The sequence below is a fragment of the Oncorhynchus keta genome, chromosome 16, assembly GCF_023373465.1.
Source record: "Oncorhynchus keta strain PuntledgeMale-10-30-2019 chromosome 16, Oket_V2, whole genome shotgun sequence".
NCBI classification, from domain to species: Eukaryota; Metazoa; Chordata; class Actinopteri; order Salmoniformes; family Salmonidae; genus Oncorhynchus; species Oncorhynchus keta.
Genome location: NC_068436.1, coordinates 12,803,831 through 12,827,168, shown reverse-complemented (window position 1 = coordinate 12,827,168; position 23,338 = coordinate 12,803,831). Strand labels below are relative to the sequence as shown.

Sequence of the window (23,338 nt, the reverse complement as noted above, 5' to 3'; positions counted from 1 at the left end):
TGGTCTGAGACCAGCCACCCGGACAGCTGATGTGTGTACACTGGTATCCAACAAACTGTACATGTATGGTTTAGTTGTGCTTATGAAAAAGTCTAACCATTTAGACTACATAGCAATATAGTCAATGGGAAGTAGATAAATTCTCTCACACACACTATCCAGAATAGTGAGTTAGTCTCTAGCCCCAACAACCACATCATTCATTTTGTGTGCATCCCAAATGGCACCTTCCCTATTCCCAAGGGGCTCTGATCAAAAAAAAATTGTCCATCGTGCAATTAGGGACGGAGACAGTGTAGTAGGCCCTCTTCTCTATAGACTAGCTGGCTTCTTAAGAGCTGGATGGCTCGTGTCCCAAAATGGCACCCTATTCCCTTTATAGTGCACTACTATTAACCAGAGCCCCATATGCCCAATACAGGGAATATGGTGCCATTTGATGTAGTTAGTTGGGCAAAGCCATGCTAGTCTACACAGATAATGATTTGTTTACAGAGGTGCCTGTGGAATACAAAGTGTTTTGAAAAGAATGCAGCCGTGACACAAGGTGCTATACCCCAGAGGAAATTATGGGGGAAATTGAGAGGCAAGAACCTGCTACCATGGCAACAGTGATATGGCAACTGGCGTCATCTGTTGAAGCTTTGTTTGTCCATCCTTCTGATGCAAATGAATTAAAAGGAAACCAAATAACCAAAACATGGGCTACTTAAAACAGGCTCAGATTGATACCTATTCCATTTGCGTGTGCCAAATCAAAACGCCACAAAAGAAAGCATACAGGCCTATTAATCACTTTGTTTTGTTTTTTTGTCCAATAAGGTGAAACGGACCCGTCGGTGCCTGTAGAAGGCAAAGGTGTTGGAGTGCTGTGTTGGACAACAGTGTTTAGCCTGTGTGTCTGTCAGTGCAAAGGGGTGGCTGTATAGACAATGGCACGAGGTAATCTTCACAGAACAGGTTCGCGAGCAGCGCCGAGATAAGACAGACACAGCCAGCATAGCAACCCCCATTGTGGGGAAACAGAAAGACACAGCACTACTCCTTCCAATGAGACTAACTGGCTTCACATCCCCCGGTTCCTCTCGAACAGAGTTAAAACGCTGCATGAGGTGACTGCCAGCCAGCCGAGGGGTACAGTCACTGTAGACAAACGGCTGGGGACACACATGCCTTATTACCTGGGCTGTAGGCCACTAGATGACAAAGGCATACCCCAGACCTGCCGGGGGGGAGGGGCGTTACTAAAGATGGGAAGAGCAGTTAACAAAAGGGGGAAAGAACAGGTACGTGTCAGCCTTTCCCACTAGATGACGAAGGCATACCCCAGACCTGCCGGGGGGGAGGGGCGTTACTAAAGATGGGAAGAGCAGTTAACAAAAGGGGGAAAGAACAGGTACGTGTCAGCCTTTCCCACTAGATGACGAAGGCATACCCCAGACCTGCCGGGGGGAGCCTCCCTCTTTGAAGTGCTGAGGCCACAGACTGCCAGCCAGAGGAAACAGGATGGGGGGCGGGGTGAAACAAGGCAGGGGTGACAAAGGGAGAGCATGGGTAGAACTATAAGGAAAACATCAAGAAAATTATATCTATAACCCTAGGAGAGTGTCAAACACTAAATGTAATCATCCATCTCATTAACCTGCTCATTTTTATTAGTGGGAGCCTCATTAAGACCAGTGTCTGTTTGGTGCCGTGAAGGCAAATATTTCATCAACAAAAATATATTACAAGATGGCTATAAATACATGAGGTTATTACAAGTTATAATTGCCAATTGAAACAATTGCACACTTCTTACCAAAACATTGCATTCTAGCTATGCTGGATTAGGGAGGAGAATCCTCTAGGGAGAGCCCAGTCCAGCAGTGGATAGAGTGGAGAAGAGAGGATGACAAAGTCAGTAAAAACATCACCATGTACCCCTCTCTCTCTCGCAATAATGCATTACTCTATACCCCCCCAACACCCTGCTTGCGCTTTCCCTCAGTGCAGCCAGACTTTCTCGAAAGCATGGCAACCATCTGCTTTCCAGATTACTCTCCTTTCCACTACAAGGAAAGCCAGCCTGCAGAAAGACAAGGCAAGCCAACGCCATCAAGTTTTTCCGACTGATACAGCAAACACAGTTGTGCGTCATCCCATTTCGCAATGGCATGTTGCAGTGGTGGGAGAACGCAACTTCATGCAGTGAACTCCTTATCTTAGGGAAGCATTCAGTTCTTCAAAGAGGGGCGGTTAATGCGAACCTCTGTCCAGCAGACCTTAAGGCACTTTGACTGAGCTGCCCATCTCTACCAGCATAGCCTGCAACACACGCACACACACACGGGCCAGGACAGATATCAGCCAGCAGCCTGTCACTGCTGGTCGACCCGTAGCCACATTACGCTACATTGCAGCAGGGGGTAGCCACATTACGCTACATTGCAGCAGGGGGTAGCCACATTACGCTACATTGCAGCAGGGGGTAGCCACATTACGCTACATTGCAGCAGGGGGTAGCCACATTACGCTACATTGCAGCAGGGGGTAGCCACATTACGCTACATTGCAGCAGGGGGTAGCCACATTACGCTACATTGCAGCACAAGACGCCTGCAGAATTGCCGTAGCGTATTAACTACGCAATGTCACTGACCCCGCCGTGTTACTGTGTGTTATATTTTTTATTTATTTTTAATTTTACCTTTATTTAACTAGGCAAGTCAGTTAAGAACAAATTCTTATTTTCAATGACGGCCTAGGAACAGTGCCTGTTGAGGGGCAGAACGACAGATTTTGTACCTTGTCAGCTCGGGGGTTTGAACTTGCAACCTTCCGGTTACTAGTCCAACGCTCTAACCACTAGGCTACCCTGCCGCCCCATATCACCCAGCAGGCTCGGCGGCCGGCTCGCCTTCACTAGGGCATAATTAAGCTACCCCTCCTTGAGACTATAGAAGAGAGAGTGAGTGTTAGTATCCACAGTCAATGACTGTGAGAAGAGGCCTGCTGTGCCTCACACTGCGAAACATTCTCATCAGGTGAGATCCGACCAAGGTCTCTCCGGTCTCAGCTTAGAATTTTGATAAGCAGTAAATAATTCATGATGCGCAGGGAGGGGAATGTGGGGCAGAGCAACCATGATTTAAATAACTTTTTTTTTATACAAGTGTTCCAAATGGCACCCTATTCCCGATACAGTTCGCTACTTTTGACAAAGGCCCACTGCACTATACACCCTTTGAAACGCAACAGCCACTTATTACAGGATCTCTGACATTTCTGAGAATTTGAAACGGCGTCGGCATTCCTCTCCGCTTAAATTTTTCATGGTATGTTTCAAGATCGGTAATGTCGTTATTTCGATGTTACATCACATCAATATGAGAGCTAGTCTAGACCTGTGTAGTAAGAGTGAGCCTTTTTCTCAAGCCCTCGATCACATTATGTAAGATTTGGCTTTGTCCTTTAGTTTTTGGAAATTTGTGCAACTGAGCTTCAACAGTACAAAATAATAATACTTGTCGAACACCCCCAACAGTATTTCATAAGAGCAAAGACCCAAACAAAAAGCCTTCAAGTTCAGGAGTTAATCATCAGAGCAAACCACCCTGTGGAGCTCGCTGTGGGGTCCAGGCTTCCTGCAGTAGAGGAGGGTGGGAGGCCTGCTGTCTCTGACCAGGGCTGAGCTTGTCAGGGAGGCCTCTCCATTCACAAAGACAGGCGTTTCAATGTGAACAGGCCCTCTGCTGGGGGGGGGGGTCCTCCTTTCATGGGGGTATCATCCTGCTCCCTCCTCAGCCTCAGAAAGAGGGGTGGTGGGGGTTGCTTTTAAGGATAGGGGCTGGGGTGAGAAGGGTGAGGAAGGGGGGTGTAATTGTGCACCACCAAGACAGTCACAGACACTGATAGCGCCATGAGCGACATGAAGGGGCTGCCTGCTTCGCTTAAACAATCAGCGGTGCTCCAAGCTCAAGAGTGCTGGTCGGCAGGGAAGTGCACTCAGGAACAGAGAGACATCCCAGAGATCCCCTGACAGGAAAGGAAGAGCAAGGGGGCATAGAAGGCACCACACCAGGATGAGCCTGGTCTGGGCGAGGTCCGTTCCCAATGATGAGAGGGCCAGCTTCCTGTCCGAAAGATCCCAGGAAGGGACATCCATGCATAGAAATAGAGTACCTAGAACAGACATTGTGTGTTCTACCCATGACTGTTGCAGTCAAAGGAGGATCATGACATAGAAATAAGTATTAGAACAGGAATCAAGTGTACCCATGTGTTCTATTCCATCACATTGACGCAGTCAGGCGTTTCCTGTTCTTGTAATTCTATTTCTATGGGGATGGGGACAGTGCAGCTGTTTTGAGACAGACTGCGGACTGTGAAAATGTTCAATGCCAACGAGAAGCGCAGAGGACAAAAAGAAAAACCTCAGCATCACCGGCCAGCGACACAATGCCGTGGTTTCCCTTTCACCCCATTTCAGAGGTCCATTAAATTACACTGCCAACGCTCTTGTGGAGGTAATCCTTTTAGATAACTTTAAGAGAGGCAAAACAACGCTTAGAAAGCGAAATGTGGGAATAGGAAAAGAGAGATTTTTCTTTATAAACGGGGTTGGTCGAGGGCGGAGGGTTTTTCCATTAAATATCTCAAGCGTCGATGTCTAGCTAGCTACCACGGCCCTCTTCAAATATGGACCCACATTTTGGCTAAGTAGGATTTTCTACAGCCCAAGTCTTTCATTAGAAATAGAAGCCGAGTGTGTCAACGAAGAACAATGAATCAATTATTTGGATTCACTTTGATGTAACTGGGCCAATTCCAGATGCCTCTGCAATGGGCGGAAAAGAAAATCTTTAAAGGAATCAAATAAATATTTCCAGTGAAATGAGGGAGTATTACTCCTAGAATTTTTGTTGTTTTTATTGCTTTGTTTAATGTTCTGGCAGGAGGCTCCATTTATAATGAACAAAAATATAAAAACACAACATGTAAAGTGTTGGTCAAGTTTCATGAGCTGAAATAAAATAACCCAGAAATGTTCCATATGCACAAAGAGCTTATTTATCTCAAATTCGGTGCACAAATTTGTTTACATCCCTGTTCACGAGCATTTCTCCTATGCCCAGATAATCCTTCCACCTGACAGGTGTGGCATATCAAGAAGCTGATTAAACAGCATGATCATTCTACACCTTGTGCTGGGGACTATAAAAAGGCCATTCTCAAATGTGAAGTTATCACAAAACACAATGCTATAGATGTCTCAAGTTGAGGGAGCGTGCAATTGGCATGCTGACTGCAGGAATGCCCACCAGAGCTGTTGCTCTTATGAAATTATATTTGCCCTGAAATTAATAACTCCTCTAGAAAGCCATGGGCAAAGATAATAGTGCACAAGCCATTTTAACTGTAAAAATCATACTACATCTACATGCCATCTCCTTATCAAATGGGGTTCAAGAGTGCTGGTTGGCACGGAAGTGCCACAGTGGTCAGAAAGAACCCGGATTACTCTTCATAGAAAATTCCTTTAATAAATAAGTGTTCTATCAGTTGTAATTATCCTGAGATGTATCTATCAGAATCGACCCCTCCTCCCCCAGTCCCTTGACTCACTGTGTCCCATACATAGGCTGGTATTCAAACCAGAAGCCCACATCAAAGCACAGGCTGCCTTGCTAGGAGACTCCTCAGTGATCCCAGCCCCAGAGGCATGCATGGCAGGGCTCTGAATTATTTACATGGTCCTTCTCGCTCACCACCGCAGATAGGGAGCTGCATGAAGCCATTCACAATGGGACTGAGTCTCCTGGGCCCTACTGTGGAACGGATGATGCTCCTGCTTCAACTTTTATGGCGCCACGTTTTAGAAATGAGACGAGAAGAGGTGGAGGGGAGAAAATAACATTCCACCTTGATCCTGTAATGTCTTAGGTCTGAGGGGATGTCAACATGGCAGGCAGGGTAGCCTGGCTAAGGTTAAAAGAAGAGGTAGCCTATTCCGTTTGTAGGAGGTGACTTTTCCAAGACACACAGGAGACCGGTCTACAGTATGAAGGACACGCCAAGGTCGCCTCAGTCAGTTCAATGGTCGGCTTGGAGCAGTCATAAGAGCCAGCTGGTCTTCTTGATTAGCGAGTCCCCTCTGACATACGTTTATCAGAAAGTCGGCTTTCAGAAAGTCAGCCTTCACTCGTAAATTGGAGTGAAGTAGTCAGCCGAACGTCCTTTCCACTAGGCAAGGCCCCGTGGTCTCAGTCACGCATACATAAAACGACACCTGCACATCAAGAGAACAGAGATACACAGCTACACCCTTTGCCAAGCCCCCTTTCATCTCCCCGGTGTTGTGGCAACATCTACTACTTCAAAGCCAGAGAGTGACACTGTGCCGTGGATGAGAATGCTTTTAGCAGAGCCCAGGGGTCAGTATCCTACAGTCTGAAACAGCCGTGGGTGACTGAGAGAATGTGGATAAGCCATACCTCACAGTAAGACAAAACCATTAGAGCAAGGCAACATTCTATAGGCCCCTGCTTCCAGCAAATGTTCTCTAGCCCATCGTCCCAGAAGGTCAGTCAGCACGAGACAAACCCATTAGACGTAGGAAGCATTCTATAATGCAAAAACAAGACTGCAGTCCAAGGCTGGAGCTGTAACCTACTGAAACCAACCGGTTGTCCACACAAGCAAGAGAAACATTAGCTACATCCTCCATTTACAAAGATAAAATAAAAAAGGGAGGCCCATGAATGTCTATGAAGATTAATGATGCATGAATGCTCTTATCAAATGTTTTCACTGACCTTATTCTGGAAGGCTGTGAGTGGAGAAAATCCCTCTGTGTGAGAGGTAGGAACCTGAAAATAGCTATTACAGCTCATAATCCAGTAGGAATATAGTTCTCGAAAGCCGTGTCAAGTTCCTAAATCATTTTGTCAAAATACATTAATGCATTCACCCATCAACTCCACCCTTGACCTGAACCAAAGTCCTTTGAGAACCTGAAGAATGTCATGGTGTGGCTAATACACAGGCCTAAATTAAATGTGACACATCTTGTGACAATGGCCTCTCCCTCACTGAAGCCCCCCTCTAGCATTACCAGAAGAACGGACCTATAACTTTGCCCAAGGAGGTTCCACTTCCACCCAACAGTTACAGCTTCATTGAGAGACAAACTTAAACAGCAAGGCACATTCTTTCCACCTGAATCTGCCCAATACATCACTCTGCAAACATTGCAGCTACCTCAAACTTAATTGTAAATCATATATTAACCTGTAGGAGCCAGACTCGTATCATAAAGGATTATATGAACCGTCAAACAACCGTCAAACCACCACTGCTGCCTGGTCCTTAGCCGTCAAAACAACTTTTCAACCCCTGCAGATTGTAGAGCTGCAGAGACAGCGATGGAGGGTTGAGCTCAGGAAAACAAGTAGGCACTTTGCTGTGGGGTCCAAAGCAAACACTGTTAGAAGGGTCAGGTCGATCTCAAGCTACCGTAGCTCGCAGCCCTACGTTATCTCGGTATGCACTTCAGCTATGACATCGGTTTTGCACATCGGCGTTAAACTAGACATCGATGTTGGCATTTTTAGCCAATACCATCCGATTCCGATATGTTCACCAATATATTGTGCATCCCTAATAGAAATTATATACTTACTCATGATATACTTCTGCCAGGTAAGCTTACTTTTCAGTTAACATGTGGATCAAGCAGTCAACAAGTCGAGCGGTCATTTGAAAGAGCAAGAAAATTTCAGCGAGACAACTCAAAGGCAAAATCCATTAACGCCATTCATTTCCCTTGAAAATCAACCACTCTGTCGTGTTGGCTTTCGGCAACTGGTCGAGCACCAGTACACTACAAAGTGTGCTATTATTCAGATGCTGCCCTATCGGAATTACACTAATAGAGTCACTGCTATTAGCTTCATGACATACATACTATGGAACGAAGTTTGGGTCTTACGTGTCAAAAAAGATAGTAGCACTGTCAACGCTGTACAAAAGTTTGCAAACAAGCAAACACCAGCCACGAACGAACAATGTGCTTACAATACCGCGTTGGTAATAAAGCCAAATTTGTTCAACCTCAACTTCTGGGGTAGCTTGCAATAGCTTGGTATCTAGCCAGCACCAATACACCAGCTTGAAAACAATGACAAGTTGAAACTGCAGTCATTTTCATTATTCTTAGCAATGATTTAGGAATCCTTATGAGTACAGTGCCTTGCGAAAGTATTCGGCCCCCTTGAACTTTGTGACCTTTTGCCACATTTCAGACTTCAAACATAAAGATATAAAACTATTTTTTTGTGAAGAATCAACAACAAGTGGGACACAATCATGAAGTGGAACAACATTTATTGGATATTTCAAACTTTTTTAACAAATCAAAAACGGACAAATTGGGCGTGCAAAATTATTCAGCCCCTTTACTTTCAGTGCAGCAAACTCCAGAAGTTCAGTGAGGATCTCTGAATGAGCCAATGTTGACCTAAATGACTAATGATGATAAATACAATCCACCTGTGTGTAATCAAGTCTCCGTATAAATGCACCTGCACTGTGAGTCTCAGAGGTCCGTTAAAAGCGCAGAGAGCATCATGAAGAACAAGGAACACACCAGGCAGGTCCGAGATGTGGCAAAAGGTTGCAAAGTTCAAGGGGGCCGAATACTTCCGCAAGGCACTGTAAGTATTAGCTAGGTAGCCACTAGTTGTTCGCCTATTGAAATTGAACTTCATATCATGAAAATAAATAGCTATCCAGCTACTTAACCCTGTTGCCCAAAGCTAATATGTTATAACCAGCCAGCTAGCTTCAACTGCTGTGAAGCTAGCCACAATAAGGATTAGGCACAAGTGGAATTTGCGGTTTGCCTTCAAAATAAAAGTATAATTGACAGTGAAAAATAGTAGAGTTATGCCATACTTTTAGTGACGGCTAACCAAAGTCCATTGTTGTGGCTAATCCTTATTGTGGCTAGCTACAATCTTTGTCCCCATGTGCAGTTGCAAACCGTAGTCTGGCTTTTTAATGGCGGTTTTGGAGCAGTGGCTTCTTCCTTGCTGAGCGGCCTTTCAGGTTGTTGATATCGGACTCGTTTTACTGTGGATATTGATACTTTTGTACCCGTTAGCACTTTTCGCACCAAAAGTACATTCATCTCTGAGACAGAACCAGTCTCCTTCCTGAGCGGTATGACGGATGCGTGGTCCCATGGTATTTATACTCGCGTACTATTGTTTGTACAGATGTACGTGGTACCTTCAGGCATTTGGAAATTGCTCCCAAGGATGAAAAAATTATGAACGCCTCAAATTATGTGACACGTAGTAATATTCAGGACGTGATTGGTCAACAAGCTTAATTGACATGTCAAATAGTATCTTTGACACGCAAAGACCCAAACGGTGTTCCATAGAAATCCGGGTTGAGAATGAAACTACTGAACAATGAAACAGCACAACAAGTAAGTGAAAGAAATAGGTTTTGATTATGTTTTACTAGTAATGGGGACATACGTAAATGCCAACAAAATAACTTTGATCAGTGTGGTGTTATTGTAACCTTTATTTAACTAGGCAAGTCAGTTAAGAACAAATTCGTATTTACAATGACTGCCTACCCCGGTTATCAGTATCGTTCTTTTGGCAAGGAAAATATTGAACATTGACCAAAAATGTAATATCGGTGCATCGCTAATTTGTATGTATTATTTGCAAACTTTATCATGAAATGAAAAGCAGCAGTACAAAACCATCACATTAGACAGTACATTACTCACACACTAGATGTGTAATTAAAGGGGAATTGCACTCAAATCAAAATGTGTTAACATATTCCTCCAGACAACTGAGAAAATATAAAAAAAATTGCTCTGCCCAAGAATGTTCCACTTCCAACCAACATGTACAGATTCATCGAGAGACAAACTTAAAATCAGCAGGGCATCTTCTATGTACATGAAAAAAATATTTTTTAGGAGTTGTTTATTAACCATTATAGTAGCAGGTACACTACCGTTCAAAAGTTTGGGGCCACTTAGAAATGTTCTTGTTTTTGAAAGAAAAGCACATTTTTTGTCCCTTAAAATAAGATAATATTGCTCAGAAATACAGTGCAGACTAGAGGTCGACTGATTAATGGGAATGGCTAATTAATTAGGGCCGATTTCAAGTTTACATAACAATCGGAAATCGGTATTTTTGGACACCGATTTGGCCGATTGAAAAAAATAAAAAATAATTATACACCTTTATTTGTCCTTTATTTAACTAGGCAAGTCAGTTAAGAACACATTCTAATTTTCAATGACTGTCTCAGAATGGTGGGTTAACTGCCTTGTGCAGGGGCAGAATGACAGATTTTTTACCTTGTCAGCTCGGGGATTCAATCTTGCAACCTTTCAGTTACTAGTCCAACGCTCTAACCACCTGATTACATTGCACTCCACAAGGAGACTGCCTGTTACAAGAATACAGTAAGAAGCCAAGGTAAGTTGCTATCTAGCTTCCTTGTATTATATTAAGTTAAAATAAGTGTTCATTCAGTATTGTTGTAATTGTGATTATTACAAATAAAAAACTTTTTAAAAATCGGACGATTATTCGGTATCAGCTTTTTTTGGTCCTCCAATAATTGGTATCGACGATGAAAAATCATAATCAGTCGACCTCTACTGCAGACATTGTTGATGTTGTAAATTACTATTGTAGCTTGAAAAGGCAGATTTTTTATGGATTATCTACATAGGCCCATTATCAGCAACCATCACTCTTGTGATCCAACAGCACGCTGTGTTAGCTAATCCAAGTTTATAATTTTAAAAAAAAGCTAATTGTTCATTAGAAAACCCTTTTGCAATTATGTTGGCACAACTGAAAACTGCTGTTTGGATTAAAGAAGCAATAAAACTGGCCTTCTTTAGGCTAGTTGAGTATCTGGAGCATCAGCATTTGTGGGTTCGATTACAGGCTCAAAATGTCCAGAAACAAATAACTTTCTTCTGAAACTCGTCAGTCTATTCTTGTTCTGAGAAATGAAGCCTATTCCATGCGAGAATTTACCAAGAGACTGAAGATCTCGTACAACACTGTACTACTTTTTCTTTGCAACTCTGCCTAGAAGGCCAACATCCCGGAGTCACCTCTTCACTGTTGACGTTGAGACTGGTGTTTTGCGGGTACTATTTAATTTTGAAAATTATAAACTTGGAGTAGCTAACACAATGTGCCATTGGAACACAGGAGTGATGGTTGCTGATAATGGGCCTCTGTACGCCCATGCACTTATTCCATAAAAAAATCTGCCGTTTCCAGCTACAATAGTAATTTACAACATTAACAATGTCTACACTGTATTTCTGATCAATTTGATGTTATTTTAAGGGACAAAAATGTGCTTTTCTTTCAAAAATGAGGACATTTCTAAGTGACACCAAACTTTTGAACGGTAGTGTATATTGACATTAAGGACACGAGGAAGGGGTGAGAAGATGGTGCCTATTTAAAAATATTAATATTGTTGTTGTGCAGCTCTCATGCTAAAAAAGGTTGGAGACCCCTGCTCTATTACAACTCTCATAAAAAGGAGACTTATATAGCCTAATTAATGGTATAGACAAAAGAAAAGCCACTTGACGAGGTTAACCTCACAAAGCAATCACACAGGCACTGAAGTGAGTAAGAGTTCGGCTATACATTACATGACTAGTCTATACAATACATGACTAGTGTGTATAAGATGCAGGTTAATCTGTTATTGAGTAGCGACAGGCAGTACCACCTTGGCAATTGGTGGTACAATTCCAAGCACAAACTGTACTGAGAGAATCGTGTGTGTACATGTTTTTATGCTGTGAGAGCAGCAGCAATGATTTTGTTATCTGTTATTTGCATGGCTGTTAGAGCATGATGCAAACCCTCTTGGATAAATCACCACTCGACACTAACGGGTATTAAATGAGTGGACAATTTAATAGCCAGGCCCGTAGGCTTAGAGTTTCAGAGGCCCTCAAAGAAACATCCAGACAGTCCACATAAACAATTTGGATTAGTGAACATGAATGTGTTCCATTACTCATCTCTTACCAACATTCTCCATCACCACCACAATCCGTGTGAAAAAAAGCTGTTATTCAGAGAAAGAACCTTTGGTGGTCCCACTTCCTGGCTTTCATTAAGAGAGAAAAGCACAACATTGTTGTATATATATCTCTTGGAGTCCTTAATGGCCTTCTCTCTCCTCTTCCATTCTGTTTGTCTGTGGAGGGCCTGAGCACCGAGGAGTTATTGAGGACTCACTGTGCAGGGAGAAAGCAGAGAGGCTCTAAGCCTTATGAAGACAGAGGGACTGAGGGAGAAAGAAAGCACCACACTGAACTGTCAAGATTGCATCAGAACCCTCAGCACAAGTCTTGAGAAGAAAGAAACTGTCTAAAGAATAGCAGTATGTACCTGCCTACAGGACAGTGCATTGTTATAGGCATACACCTTTATTTTGAGGAACTTTAGGTAGCTATTCATGTGGCCCAGATTTGTTGGCGGAGAAACGCCTATACAACTGGTGTCTTGTTTAACATTCCTAAGTGCTGCATCACATATCCTTACAGTTGTTAGAGGAGTCATCGGGTACATTTCATAAGGAAAATGGCACATACAGGAAGAACAATAATACATTTGACAATAGTGATTACATAAGAACAAGCAGGTATTGCCTACATGACACCCTATACTCTTTCATAAGAGTAGGCACCAAGTTTTGAAATGCACCGTTTACTTGATTTACTGCGGCAACTCGGTCAAGTATGACAGTTAGTGATACTGGGATAGTAACAGTAGTTACCTCAACCGCACATCAAGCCTAACCCATCTCTCATAATAATAATAATAATATATGCCATTTAGCTGACGCTTTTATCCAAAGCGACTTACAGTCATGTGTGCATACATTCTACGTATGGGTGGTCCCGGGAATCGAACCCACTACCCTGGCGTTACAAGCGCCATGCTCTACCAACTGAGCTACAGAAGGACCGTGCACACTTTGGCTAGTTTTTGTAATTATTCCGGTGTGATATCCAGGCTGTTTTGATATCTAGGCTGTTTTGCAACGCTACCCATACAGGTTACGTAAACAGAAAATCTTAAAGTGACAACATTAGTTCTGTCAATTTAAACACATAACTAGCCAATATGAAAACTCACTGTGCTTGGAGGTTTTACCTGGGCGTACAGATATTGCTGTATTAACTAGATGTATATTTTGCACGTGTTTATTTTTCATGCGTGGTTTATATGAAATTGTACATTTATAATAAAAAAGTTGCATTTGTTATCCTCGCTTGATAATCTCGAATTTCTACATTTTCTGACTGATGCCATAGACAGGAGCATGTGCTCGGCTCACACTGGCGCCGTTCCTCGCGGCTAATAAGATGCACTCCAAAACGTTTACCTTGCTTCACCAACCTTACGAAAAAACACTAAGCAAAATAAATCGTGATAAAGTACAATCGCATAAATGTTAGCTTGAGAGGGTATCGAACTCGAATGTCAGCTCTTACAAACTAAACGTTATTGTGCTTGCATGCTGTGTTGTGGCGAGTAAGTCAGGTTGTTATGCTATCAGATGACTAGCATTAGCATCACAAAAGGAGACTGGCTAGCTAGCTTGATTTAGCGTGCGGTGCTATCTAGTTGGATGGATAACTCCAGCGAATTACTGAAATTATAAATCAACACTAACAGAACGTTAACATACTCAAAACAAGCTAAATAAACAACGTAAGACTTACTGTTCGTGCAATTAAAGTGTTTTCTTGTCAGCCGGCAAGATAGCTTGCTAGTGCTAGTTAAAGTCCAGCAGATGGTTGGTAGCTAGCTACTAACGTTAGCCGATATGGACTACATTACTACATTAGCTAACTAGCCCCATTAGCTAAGTCACGGTGGTCATGTTATTTACAACAAATGTATCCGTTTCGTTGCCTCTGAAAACACAGTTTAACACATTTAACTCGTTATCAATGTTATGCAAAACTGATGTTTACAAATAGCTCAATTTAGTGATAAACACTCTTGCAGCTGGCTAGCAAGGAATTGCTAGCTATCTCGCTAAAGTTAGATAACCATTCCGCCACTGACTGTCTGGCCCAGCGCTCTATTGTAACGATTTCTACGCCGGGACCGTCCACCCGTTTCCTTGTACCTCTTACCTGCGAAATTATCAGAGTAGAACACAGCTAAATGGACTCCGGCTCCTCTTGATGTGTCCAGAAAAACGGAGCGCTCCTCTTCAGGATACAGCTCACGTCGATGGCCCTTTTTGCCGCTGGGGTCTCCCTCTGCTTCGTATTTTCTCAGCAGTAGCTAGCTAGGCAACCTTCCCAGTTAGCCAACTGGCTAACCTCGGATACCACTCTAAATACTTTCCTTTCTGCTTAGATATGATGCCAAATTATAATATTTTTTTTAATTCGTCCAACAGTTCGGGTCACCCACAGACAAAAAAAATCCACTTGGGGATGGTGTATGGTCCGTGTCCGAACAGCACTGAAGGGGAATTAGCTGAAAATTAGACAGTTTATCCACTTGATGCACTCCGCTACCTCAAGCGATAGTGCTCTCGGTTCTCCGTTCACTGACTAGTAGAGAGTTGGTAGTCGCAGGATGATGACGATGCCAAAACATTTTTTTAGAAAGACGCAAACATGTTACGTTCGAAATAGTTGCTTGAACCGGTATTGTGTAGGATAGTTATTATTATGAATATGATTGTTTTCATAAAATTGGTCCAGTCTATTAGCTACTGTTTCTTAAATTTCATACAAAGTGTGTGTGTGACTGTGCGCTTTATGTTTGTATCTTTTTTTTTTTTTTAATTGTTGTTGCATTTCGTTGGATGGTGTATACCATGTGTATCCAGTACATATGACTAATACAACTTGAAACTTGAAATGCATCTCTGTGAAAAATCCAGGAGATCCATACCAACCAATTTGAGCATAACGCTATTTCCTGGACCAGTGTCGAGCACAGCGCTGAAGCGAAGCGGCTGTGTGCCCGTCATTGTTTTGCTTTGTTTTACGGTCATTTCCATGTCCTGTATCTTAATCTGCCAGGGGGAGCTAGTCTGAAGGCCTGAGATATCACTAAGCGCCAAAGAATGTGATTCTGAGGCGCATGGAATTGACACTGGCACTGAGCCAGCGAAAGCTGAAAAATATGCGAGTGAGTGAGGGAGAGCTTTTCCAGGCCAGGCAGACGCAAATAAACTAAAAGCCTCTGTGGATAGCAGAGCAGCCTGGCAAGTTGAAACCTCCACACGCAGGGAATCCTTGTGTGGAAATTGAAAAGTCCCTCTGACTTGTCTGTCTTCCTATTCTAATAGTACATTGGGTTTATTTGAGTATCCAGACAAAGTCAGAGGAATCAGTATGGTCATATTAGTTTTCACATTGAAATACAAAAGGCTTTGTTGGAGTTATATGTTTAGGCCACATCGCATCGGGCAACATAGAGTTGCGGAATATGAGGGGAAATGAATAACATTAACATCCTATATGTCTCTTGTCTCGGGACAGACACAGGCTCCATAGAACATATGTCTCAGACCCAGGCTCCATAGAACATATGTCTCAGACCCAGGCTCCATAGAACATATGTCTCAGACCCAGGCTCCATAGAACATTTAGAATACGGCAGGAATCCATCAATGACAGAATGTCAGCTCTGTATGTTAAACCTCTGGACAGGGACACAACAGGACAGCTTATTGCTGTGACGATTCTCAATTTACACCGCGATATTCCTCACATAACTGCACACATTACTCCGATTAACATGGAGCCTAGGCTAGGCTGTCCAGACCACAGCTACAGAGGGGAAAAAAACACAACAAATGGCTTCCATCTGTTTCTATGACTGCTCCACCACTAGCGTCCAGACCAGTGCTGCTGGAGAGTGTTCAGCCACGTTTGGCTGTTAAGACACTCACTGGAATTGGGCCTGGCCTGTGCATTCTCATTGTGCCTTTTTCTTACAAATCATAACTCCGCTCTCAGATATAGACAAGGCTTCCCATTCTATTTGCATCATATGTTTTTTAAAGACCAATGACAAATCCCAGATGTCTTTCATCTCGCTCACAAAGTCTGAACTGAGTCTCGACTTGTGCCGAGGTATTTCCAGGCCCGCAGAGTTCATAGTTTGACACACACCCAATGTCCATTGATGGGCTGCTGTGTTGTGTTGAGAAATAGAGGGTCGCACTGCTGTTGTCTACTGACCACTAGGTTGGATGGTGGTCATGTGGCTAGTCTGTGTAATGATGGATGGAAAGTGGGTTTCATCATAATAATACAAAGCTTTCCCACAATCAGGAAACTTCTTTGCTCTGTTTTGACTAGATTAAACCATTACTCTGAGGTCATGCCCTTACAACTGCCAACATGACCATAGGGAAACACAGCTCTTACTCTGTACAATAGGGAAGATGACATCGGTATTGTTTGTATAGGCCTTTCCCTGTGCAGTAGTCAAATGAGCTCACAGAGGAAGAATATAGCTCAGTTGGCTGCATCAGGGTTTCTTGCTGTGAATGAAAGGGTTAACCCAGTATTGCCGGGAAAGGATCATGTGTTGCTCATCAGGCGTGTTGTGCCACACACAGCAACAGCATAGTGCAGTGTGAGATCTCATATCTTTGATGATGAGTGCGGGAAGGAAGGGGGCCTTTCTCTTCTCGCCGGACACAACTCGTCAAGAGGGACTAGGCCTGGAGGCAAAGTGTGTCACTATCATAGAGGATGATACCACACACACACTTTCTCTGTTTCACACACACACACACACACACACACACACACACACACACACACACACACACACACAGTGTGTACTGTGGCTGTGTGTGATTACCCTCTGCCCACTGGTTCAGTGTAGTAGGTAGCATAGATAAGCCACACACAAACAGAAAGATGAAGAGATGAGAAAGAGGTCGCCTCAGAACACCGCAGCCTCTCTGGAAAAGGACAACATGGCTGACTGTGTGGCTGAGAGGGAGAATTGATTAGAGGTGACAGTAACAATGGCTCAGGCCAGATAATGATACAGTGCACTACAGTAAACCATGGATCCAGTACAGGGCAGAACAGACTGAGGATAGTGATCACAGAGAGAGAAACAGAAACCTGGTATGGCATTTGAATTGAATGTACAGTGTTGATATCACAGATTTCATGGGATTTCAGATAAACATATTTTTATGCTCTGGCAGAGCAGAATGAACACGGACGAAACAGAAGGCTGACTTGATGAATGTATTGATCTCAGTGGGATGTATCGTCATTCATCAGTCTGTAGATTCACTTATTAGTTTCCCATGAATAGATACTGTATTGTTTGTATGAAGAAAAGTTATTTGCAAGTTGACCCAATTCTCAGAAGAACTCTTCTAGCTAATCATCTTGTCTTCTATTTTTCACACGCACAATAAGTTGTCTTGTCATCTTGGCTCGTCTCCTATCTCTTTGGATTATCTCATCTGTTTATTTTAAGTTGCCTTTGTCTGATATCAGTGAGCGTCAACATTAGGCTTAGGTCATGTTTAGGTTGTGTCAGATCACCTTGTTTGAGTGTCCCTTTCTGCTACGTACAAAGACACGACACAAACCTGTGCAACCAGAATCTAGCTCTGACTGTGAGAACAATGCTCACAGCCCTGGAAATGCCCATATTTTCACATACACTGCTGTCATGAAGGTTACATATGAATCAGTCTGAGGTCAACTACCATACACTGCTGTCATGAAGGTTACATATGAATCAGTCTGAGGTCAACTTCCATACACTGCTGTCATGAAGGTTACATATGAATCAGTCTGAGGTCAACTTCCATACACTGCTGTCATGAAGGTTACATATGAATCAGTCTGAGGTCAACTACCATACACTGCTGTCATGAAGGTTACATATGAATCAGTCTGAGGTCAACTTCCATACACTGCTGTCATGAAGGTTACATATGAAGCAGTCTGAGGTCAACTTCCATACACTGCTGTCATGAAGGTTACATATGAAGCAGTCTGAGGTCAACTTCCATACACTGCTGTCATGAAGGTTACATATGAAGCAGTCTGAGGTCAACTTCCATACACTGCAGGCTGTCATGAAGGTTACATATGAATCAGTCTGAGGTCAACTACCATACACTGCTGTCATGAAGGTTACATATGAATCAGTCTGAGGTCAACTACCATACACTGCTGTCATGAAGTTTATATATGAATCAGTCTGAGGTCAACTTCCATACACTGCTGTCATGAAGGTTACATATGAATCAGTCTGAGGTCAACTTCCATACACTGCTGTCATGAAGGTTACATATGAATCAGTCTGAGGTCAACTTCCATACACTGCTGTCATGAAGGTTACATATGAAGCAGTCTGAGGTCAACTTCCATACACTGCTGTCATGAAGGTTACATATGAAGCAGTCTGAGGTCAACTTCCATACACTGCTGTCATGAAGGTTACATATGAAGCCGTCTGAGGCCAACTTCCATACACTGCTGTCATGAAGGTTACATATGAAGCCGTCTGAGGCCAACTTCCATACACTGCAGGCTGTCATGAAGTTTATATATGACGCAGTCTGAGGTCAACTTCCATACACTGCTGTCATGAAGGTTATATATGACGCAGTCTGAGGTCAACTTCCATACACTGCTGTCATGAAGGTTACATATGAAGCAGTCTGAGGTCAACTACCATACACTGCTGTCATGAAGGTTACATATGAATCAGTCTGAGATCAACTTCCATACACTGCTGTCATGAAGGTTACATATGAAGCCGTCTGAGGTCAACTTCCATACACCGCTGTCATGAAGGATACATATGAATCAGTCTGAGGTCAACTACCATACACCGCTGTCATGAAGGTTACATATGAAGCCGTCTGAGGCCAACTTCCATACACTGCTGTCATGAAGGTTATATATGAAGCAGTCTGAGGCCAACTTCCATACACTGCTGTCATGAAGGTTACATATGAAGCAGTCTGAGGTCAACTTCCATACACTGCTGTCATGAAGGTTACATATGAATCAGTCTGAGGTCAACTACCATACACTGCTGTCATGAAGGTTACATATGAAGCAGTCTGAGGTCAACTACCATACACTGCTGTCATGAAGGTTACATATGACGCAGTCTGAGGTCAACTTCCATACACTGCTGTCATGAAGGTTACATATGACGCAGTCTGAGGTCAACTACCATACACTGCTGTCATGAAGGTTACATATGAAGCAGTCTGAGGTCAACTACCATACACTGCTGTCATGAAGGTTACATATGAAGCAGTCTGAGGTCAACTTCCATACACTGCTGTCATGAAGGTTACATATGAAGCAGTCTGAGGTCAACTTCCATACACCGCTGTCATGAAGGTTACATATGAATCAGTCTGAGGTCAACTTCCATACACCGCTGTCATGAAGGTTACATATGAATCAGTCTGAGGTCAACTACCATACACTGCTGTCATGAAGGTTACATATGAATCAGTCTGAGGTCAACTTCCATACACTGCTGTCATGAAGGTTACATATGAAGCAGTCTGAGGTCAACTTCCATACACTGCTGTCATGAAGGTTACATATGAAGCAGTCTGAGGTCAACTTCCATACACTGCTGTCATGAAGGTTACATATGAAGCAGTCTGAGGTCAACTTCCATACACTGCTGTCATGAAGGTTACATATGAATCAGTCTGAGGTCAACTACCATACACTGCTGTCATGAAGGTTACATATGAAGCAGTCTGAGGTCAACTACCATACACTGCTGTCATGAAGGTTACATATGAATCAGTCTGAGGTCAACTTCCATAAACTGCTGTCATGAAGGTTACATATGAATCAGTCTGAGGTCAACTTCCATACACTGCTGTCATGAAGGTTACATATGAAGCAGTCTGAGGCCAACTTCCATACACTGCTGTCATGAAGGTTACATATGAATCAGTCTGAGGTCAACTTCCATACACTGCTGTCATGAAGGTTACATATGAAGCCGTCTGAGGCCAACTTCCATACACTGCAGGCTGTCATGAAGTTTATATATGACGCAGTCTGAGGTCAACTTCCATACACTGCTGTCATGAAGGTTATATATGACGCAGTCTGAGGTCAACTTCCATACACTGCTGTCATGAAGGTTACATATGAAGCAGTCTGAGGTCAACTACCATACACTGCTGTCATGAAGGTTACATATGAAGCAGTCTGAGGTCAACTACCATACACTGCTGTCATGAAGGTTACATATGAATCAGTCTGAGGTCAACTTCCATACACTGCTGTCATGAAGGTTACATATGAAGCCGTCTGAGGCCAACTTCCATACACCGCTGTCATGAAGGTTATATATGAAGCAGTCTGAGGTCAACTACCATACACTGCTGTCATGAAGGTTACATATGAATCAGTCTGAGGTCAACTTCCATACACTGCTGTCATGAAGGTTACATATGAAGCCGTCTGAGGCCAACTTCCATACACCGCTGTCATGAAGGTTACATATGACGCAGTCTGAGGTCAACTTCCATACACCGCTGTCATGAAGGTTATATATGACGCAGTCTGAGGTCAACTTCCATACACTGCTGTCATGAAGGTTATATATGACGCAGTCTGAGGTCAACTACCATACACTGCTGTCATGAAGGTTATGTATGAATCAGTCTGAGGTCAACTTCCATACACTGCTGTCATGAAGGTTACATATGAATCAGTCTGAGGTCAACTACCATACACTGCTGTCATGAAGGTTACATATGAATCAGTCTGAGGTCAACTTCCATACACTGCTGTCATGAAGGTTACATATGAAGCAGTCTGAGGTCAACTTCCATACACTGCTGTCATGAAGGATACATATGAATCAGTCTGAGGTCAACTACCATACACTGCTGTCATGAAGGTTACATATGAATCAGTCTGAGGTCAACTACCATACACTGCTGTCATGAAGGTTACATATGAATCAGTCTGAGGTCAACTTCCATACACTGCTGTCATGAAGGTTACATATGAAGCAGTCTGAGGTCAACTTCCATACACTGCTGTCATGAAGGTTACATATGAAGCAGTCTGAGGTCAACTTCCATACACTGCTGTCATGAAGGTTACATATGAAGCAGTCTGAGGTCAACTTCCATACACTGCTGTCATGAAGGTTACATATGAATCAGTCTGAGGTCAACTACCATACACTGCTGTCATGAAGGTTACATATGAAGCAGTCTGAGGTCAACTACCATACACTGCTGTCATGAAGGTTACATATGAATCAGTCTGAGGTCAACTTCCATAAACTGCTGTCATGAAGGTTACATATGAATCAGTCTGAGGTCAACTTCCATACACTGCTGTCATGAAGGTTACATATGAAGCAGTCTGAGGCCAACTTCCATACACTGCTGTCATGAAGGTTACATATGAATCAGTCTGAGGTCAACTTCCATACACTGCTGTCATGAAGGTTACATATGAAGCCAGTCTGAGGCCAACTTCCATACACTGCAGGCTGTCAAGAAGTTTATATATGACGCAGTCTGAGGTCAACTTCCATACACTGCTGTCATGAAGGTTATATATGACGCAGTCTGAGGTCAACTTCCATACACTGCTGTCATGAAGGTTACATATGAAGCAGTCTGAGGTCAACTACCATACACTGCTGTCATGAAGGTTACATATGAAGCAGTCTGAGGTCAACTACCATACACTGCTGTCATGAAGGTTACATATGAATCAGTCTGAGGTCAACTTCCATACACTGCTGTCATGAAGGTTACATATGAAGCCGTCTGAGGCCAACTTCCATACACCGCTGTCATGAAGGTTATATATGAAGCAGTCTGAGGTCAACTACCATACACTGCTGTCATGAAGGTTACATATGAATCAGTCTGAGGTCAACTTCCATACACTGCTGTCATGAAGGTTACATATGAAGCCGTCTGAGGCCAACTTCCATACACCGCTGTCATGAAGGTTACATATGACGCAGTCTGAGGTCAACTTCCATACACCGCTGTCATGAAGGTTATATATGACGCAGTCTGAGGTCAACTTCCATACACTGCTGTCATGAAGGTTATATATGACGCAGTCTGAGGTCAACTACCATACACTGCTGTCATGAAGGTTATGTATGAATCAGTCTGAGGTCAACTTCCATACACTGCTGTCATGAAGGTTACATATGAATCAGTCTGAGGTCAACTACCATACACTGCTGTCATGAAGGTTACATATGAATCAGTCTGAGGTCAACTTCCATACACTGCTGTCATGAAGGTTACATATGAATCAGTCTGAGGTCAACTACCATACACTGCTGTCATGAAGGTTACATATGAATCAGTCTGAGGTCAACTTCCATACACTGCTGTCATGAAGGTTACATATGAATCAGTCTGAGGTCAACTTCCATACACTGCTGTCATGAAGGTTACATATGAAGCAGTCTGAGGTCAACTTCCATACACTGCTGTCATGAAGGTTACATATGAATCAGTCTGAGGTCAACTACCATACACTGCTGTCATGAAGGTTACATATGAATCAGTCTGAGGTCAACTACCATACACTGCTGTCATGAAGGTTACATATGAAGCAGTCTGAGGTCAACTTCCATACACTGCTGTCATGAAGGTTACATATGACGCAGTCTGAGGTCAACTTCCATACACTGCTGTCATGAAGGTTACATATGACGCAGTCTGAGGTCAACTTCCATACACTGCTGTCATGAAGGTTACATATGAATCAGTCTGAGGTCAACTTCCATACACTGCTGTCATGAAGGTTACATATGAAGCAGTCTGAGGTCAACTTCCATACACTGCTGTCATGAAGGTTACATATGAAGCAGTCTGAGGTCAACTTCCATACACTGCTGTCATGAAGGTTACATATGAAGCAGTCTGAGGTCAACTTCCATACACTGCTGTCATGAAGGTTACATATGAATCAGTCTGAGGTCAACTACCATACACTGCTGTCATGAAGGTTATATATGACGCAGTCTGAGGTCAACTTCCATACACTGCTGTCATGAAGGTTACATATGAAGCAGTCTGAGGTCAACTACCATACACTGCTGTCATGAAGGTTACATATGAAGCAGTCTGAGGTCAACTACCATACACTGCTGTCATGAAGGTTACATATGAATCAGTCTGAGGTCAACTTCCATACACTGCTGTCATGAAGGTTACATATGAAGCCGTCTGAGGCCAACTTCCATACACCGCT

At 43.1% G+C, this 23,338-nt stretch overlaps 1 protein-coding gene across 1 annotated transcript in view; it reads right to left on the bottom strand.

The window, feature by feature from the left end:
* The window catches only part of LOC118383027 (F-box/WD repeat-containing protein 7-like), a 104,789-nt gene extending 89,543 nt beyond the window's left edge, over nt 1–15,246 (bottom strand). Inside the window, exons 1-2 of the mRNA XM_052464701.1 lie at nt 14,225–15,246; nt 12,099–12,310 (exon numbers count right to left, since the gene is read on the bottom strand). Coding sequence (XP_052320661.1) covers nt 12,099–12,104 — 6 coding nt within the window. The 5' untranslated portion in view covers nt 12,105–12,310; nt 14,225–15,246. The remainder of the gene's footprint in view (nt 1–12,098; nt 12,311–14,224) is intronic.
* Nucleotides 15,247–23,338: the final 8,092 nt, after the last annotated feature.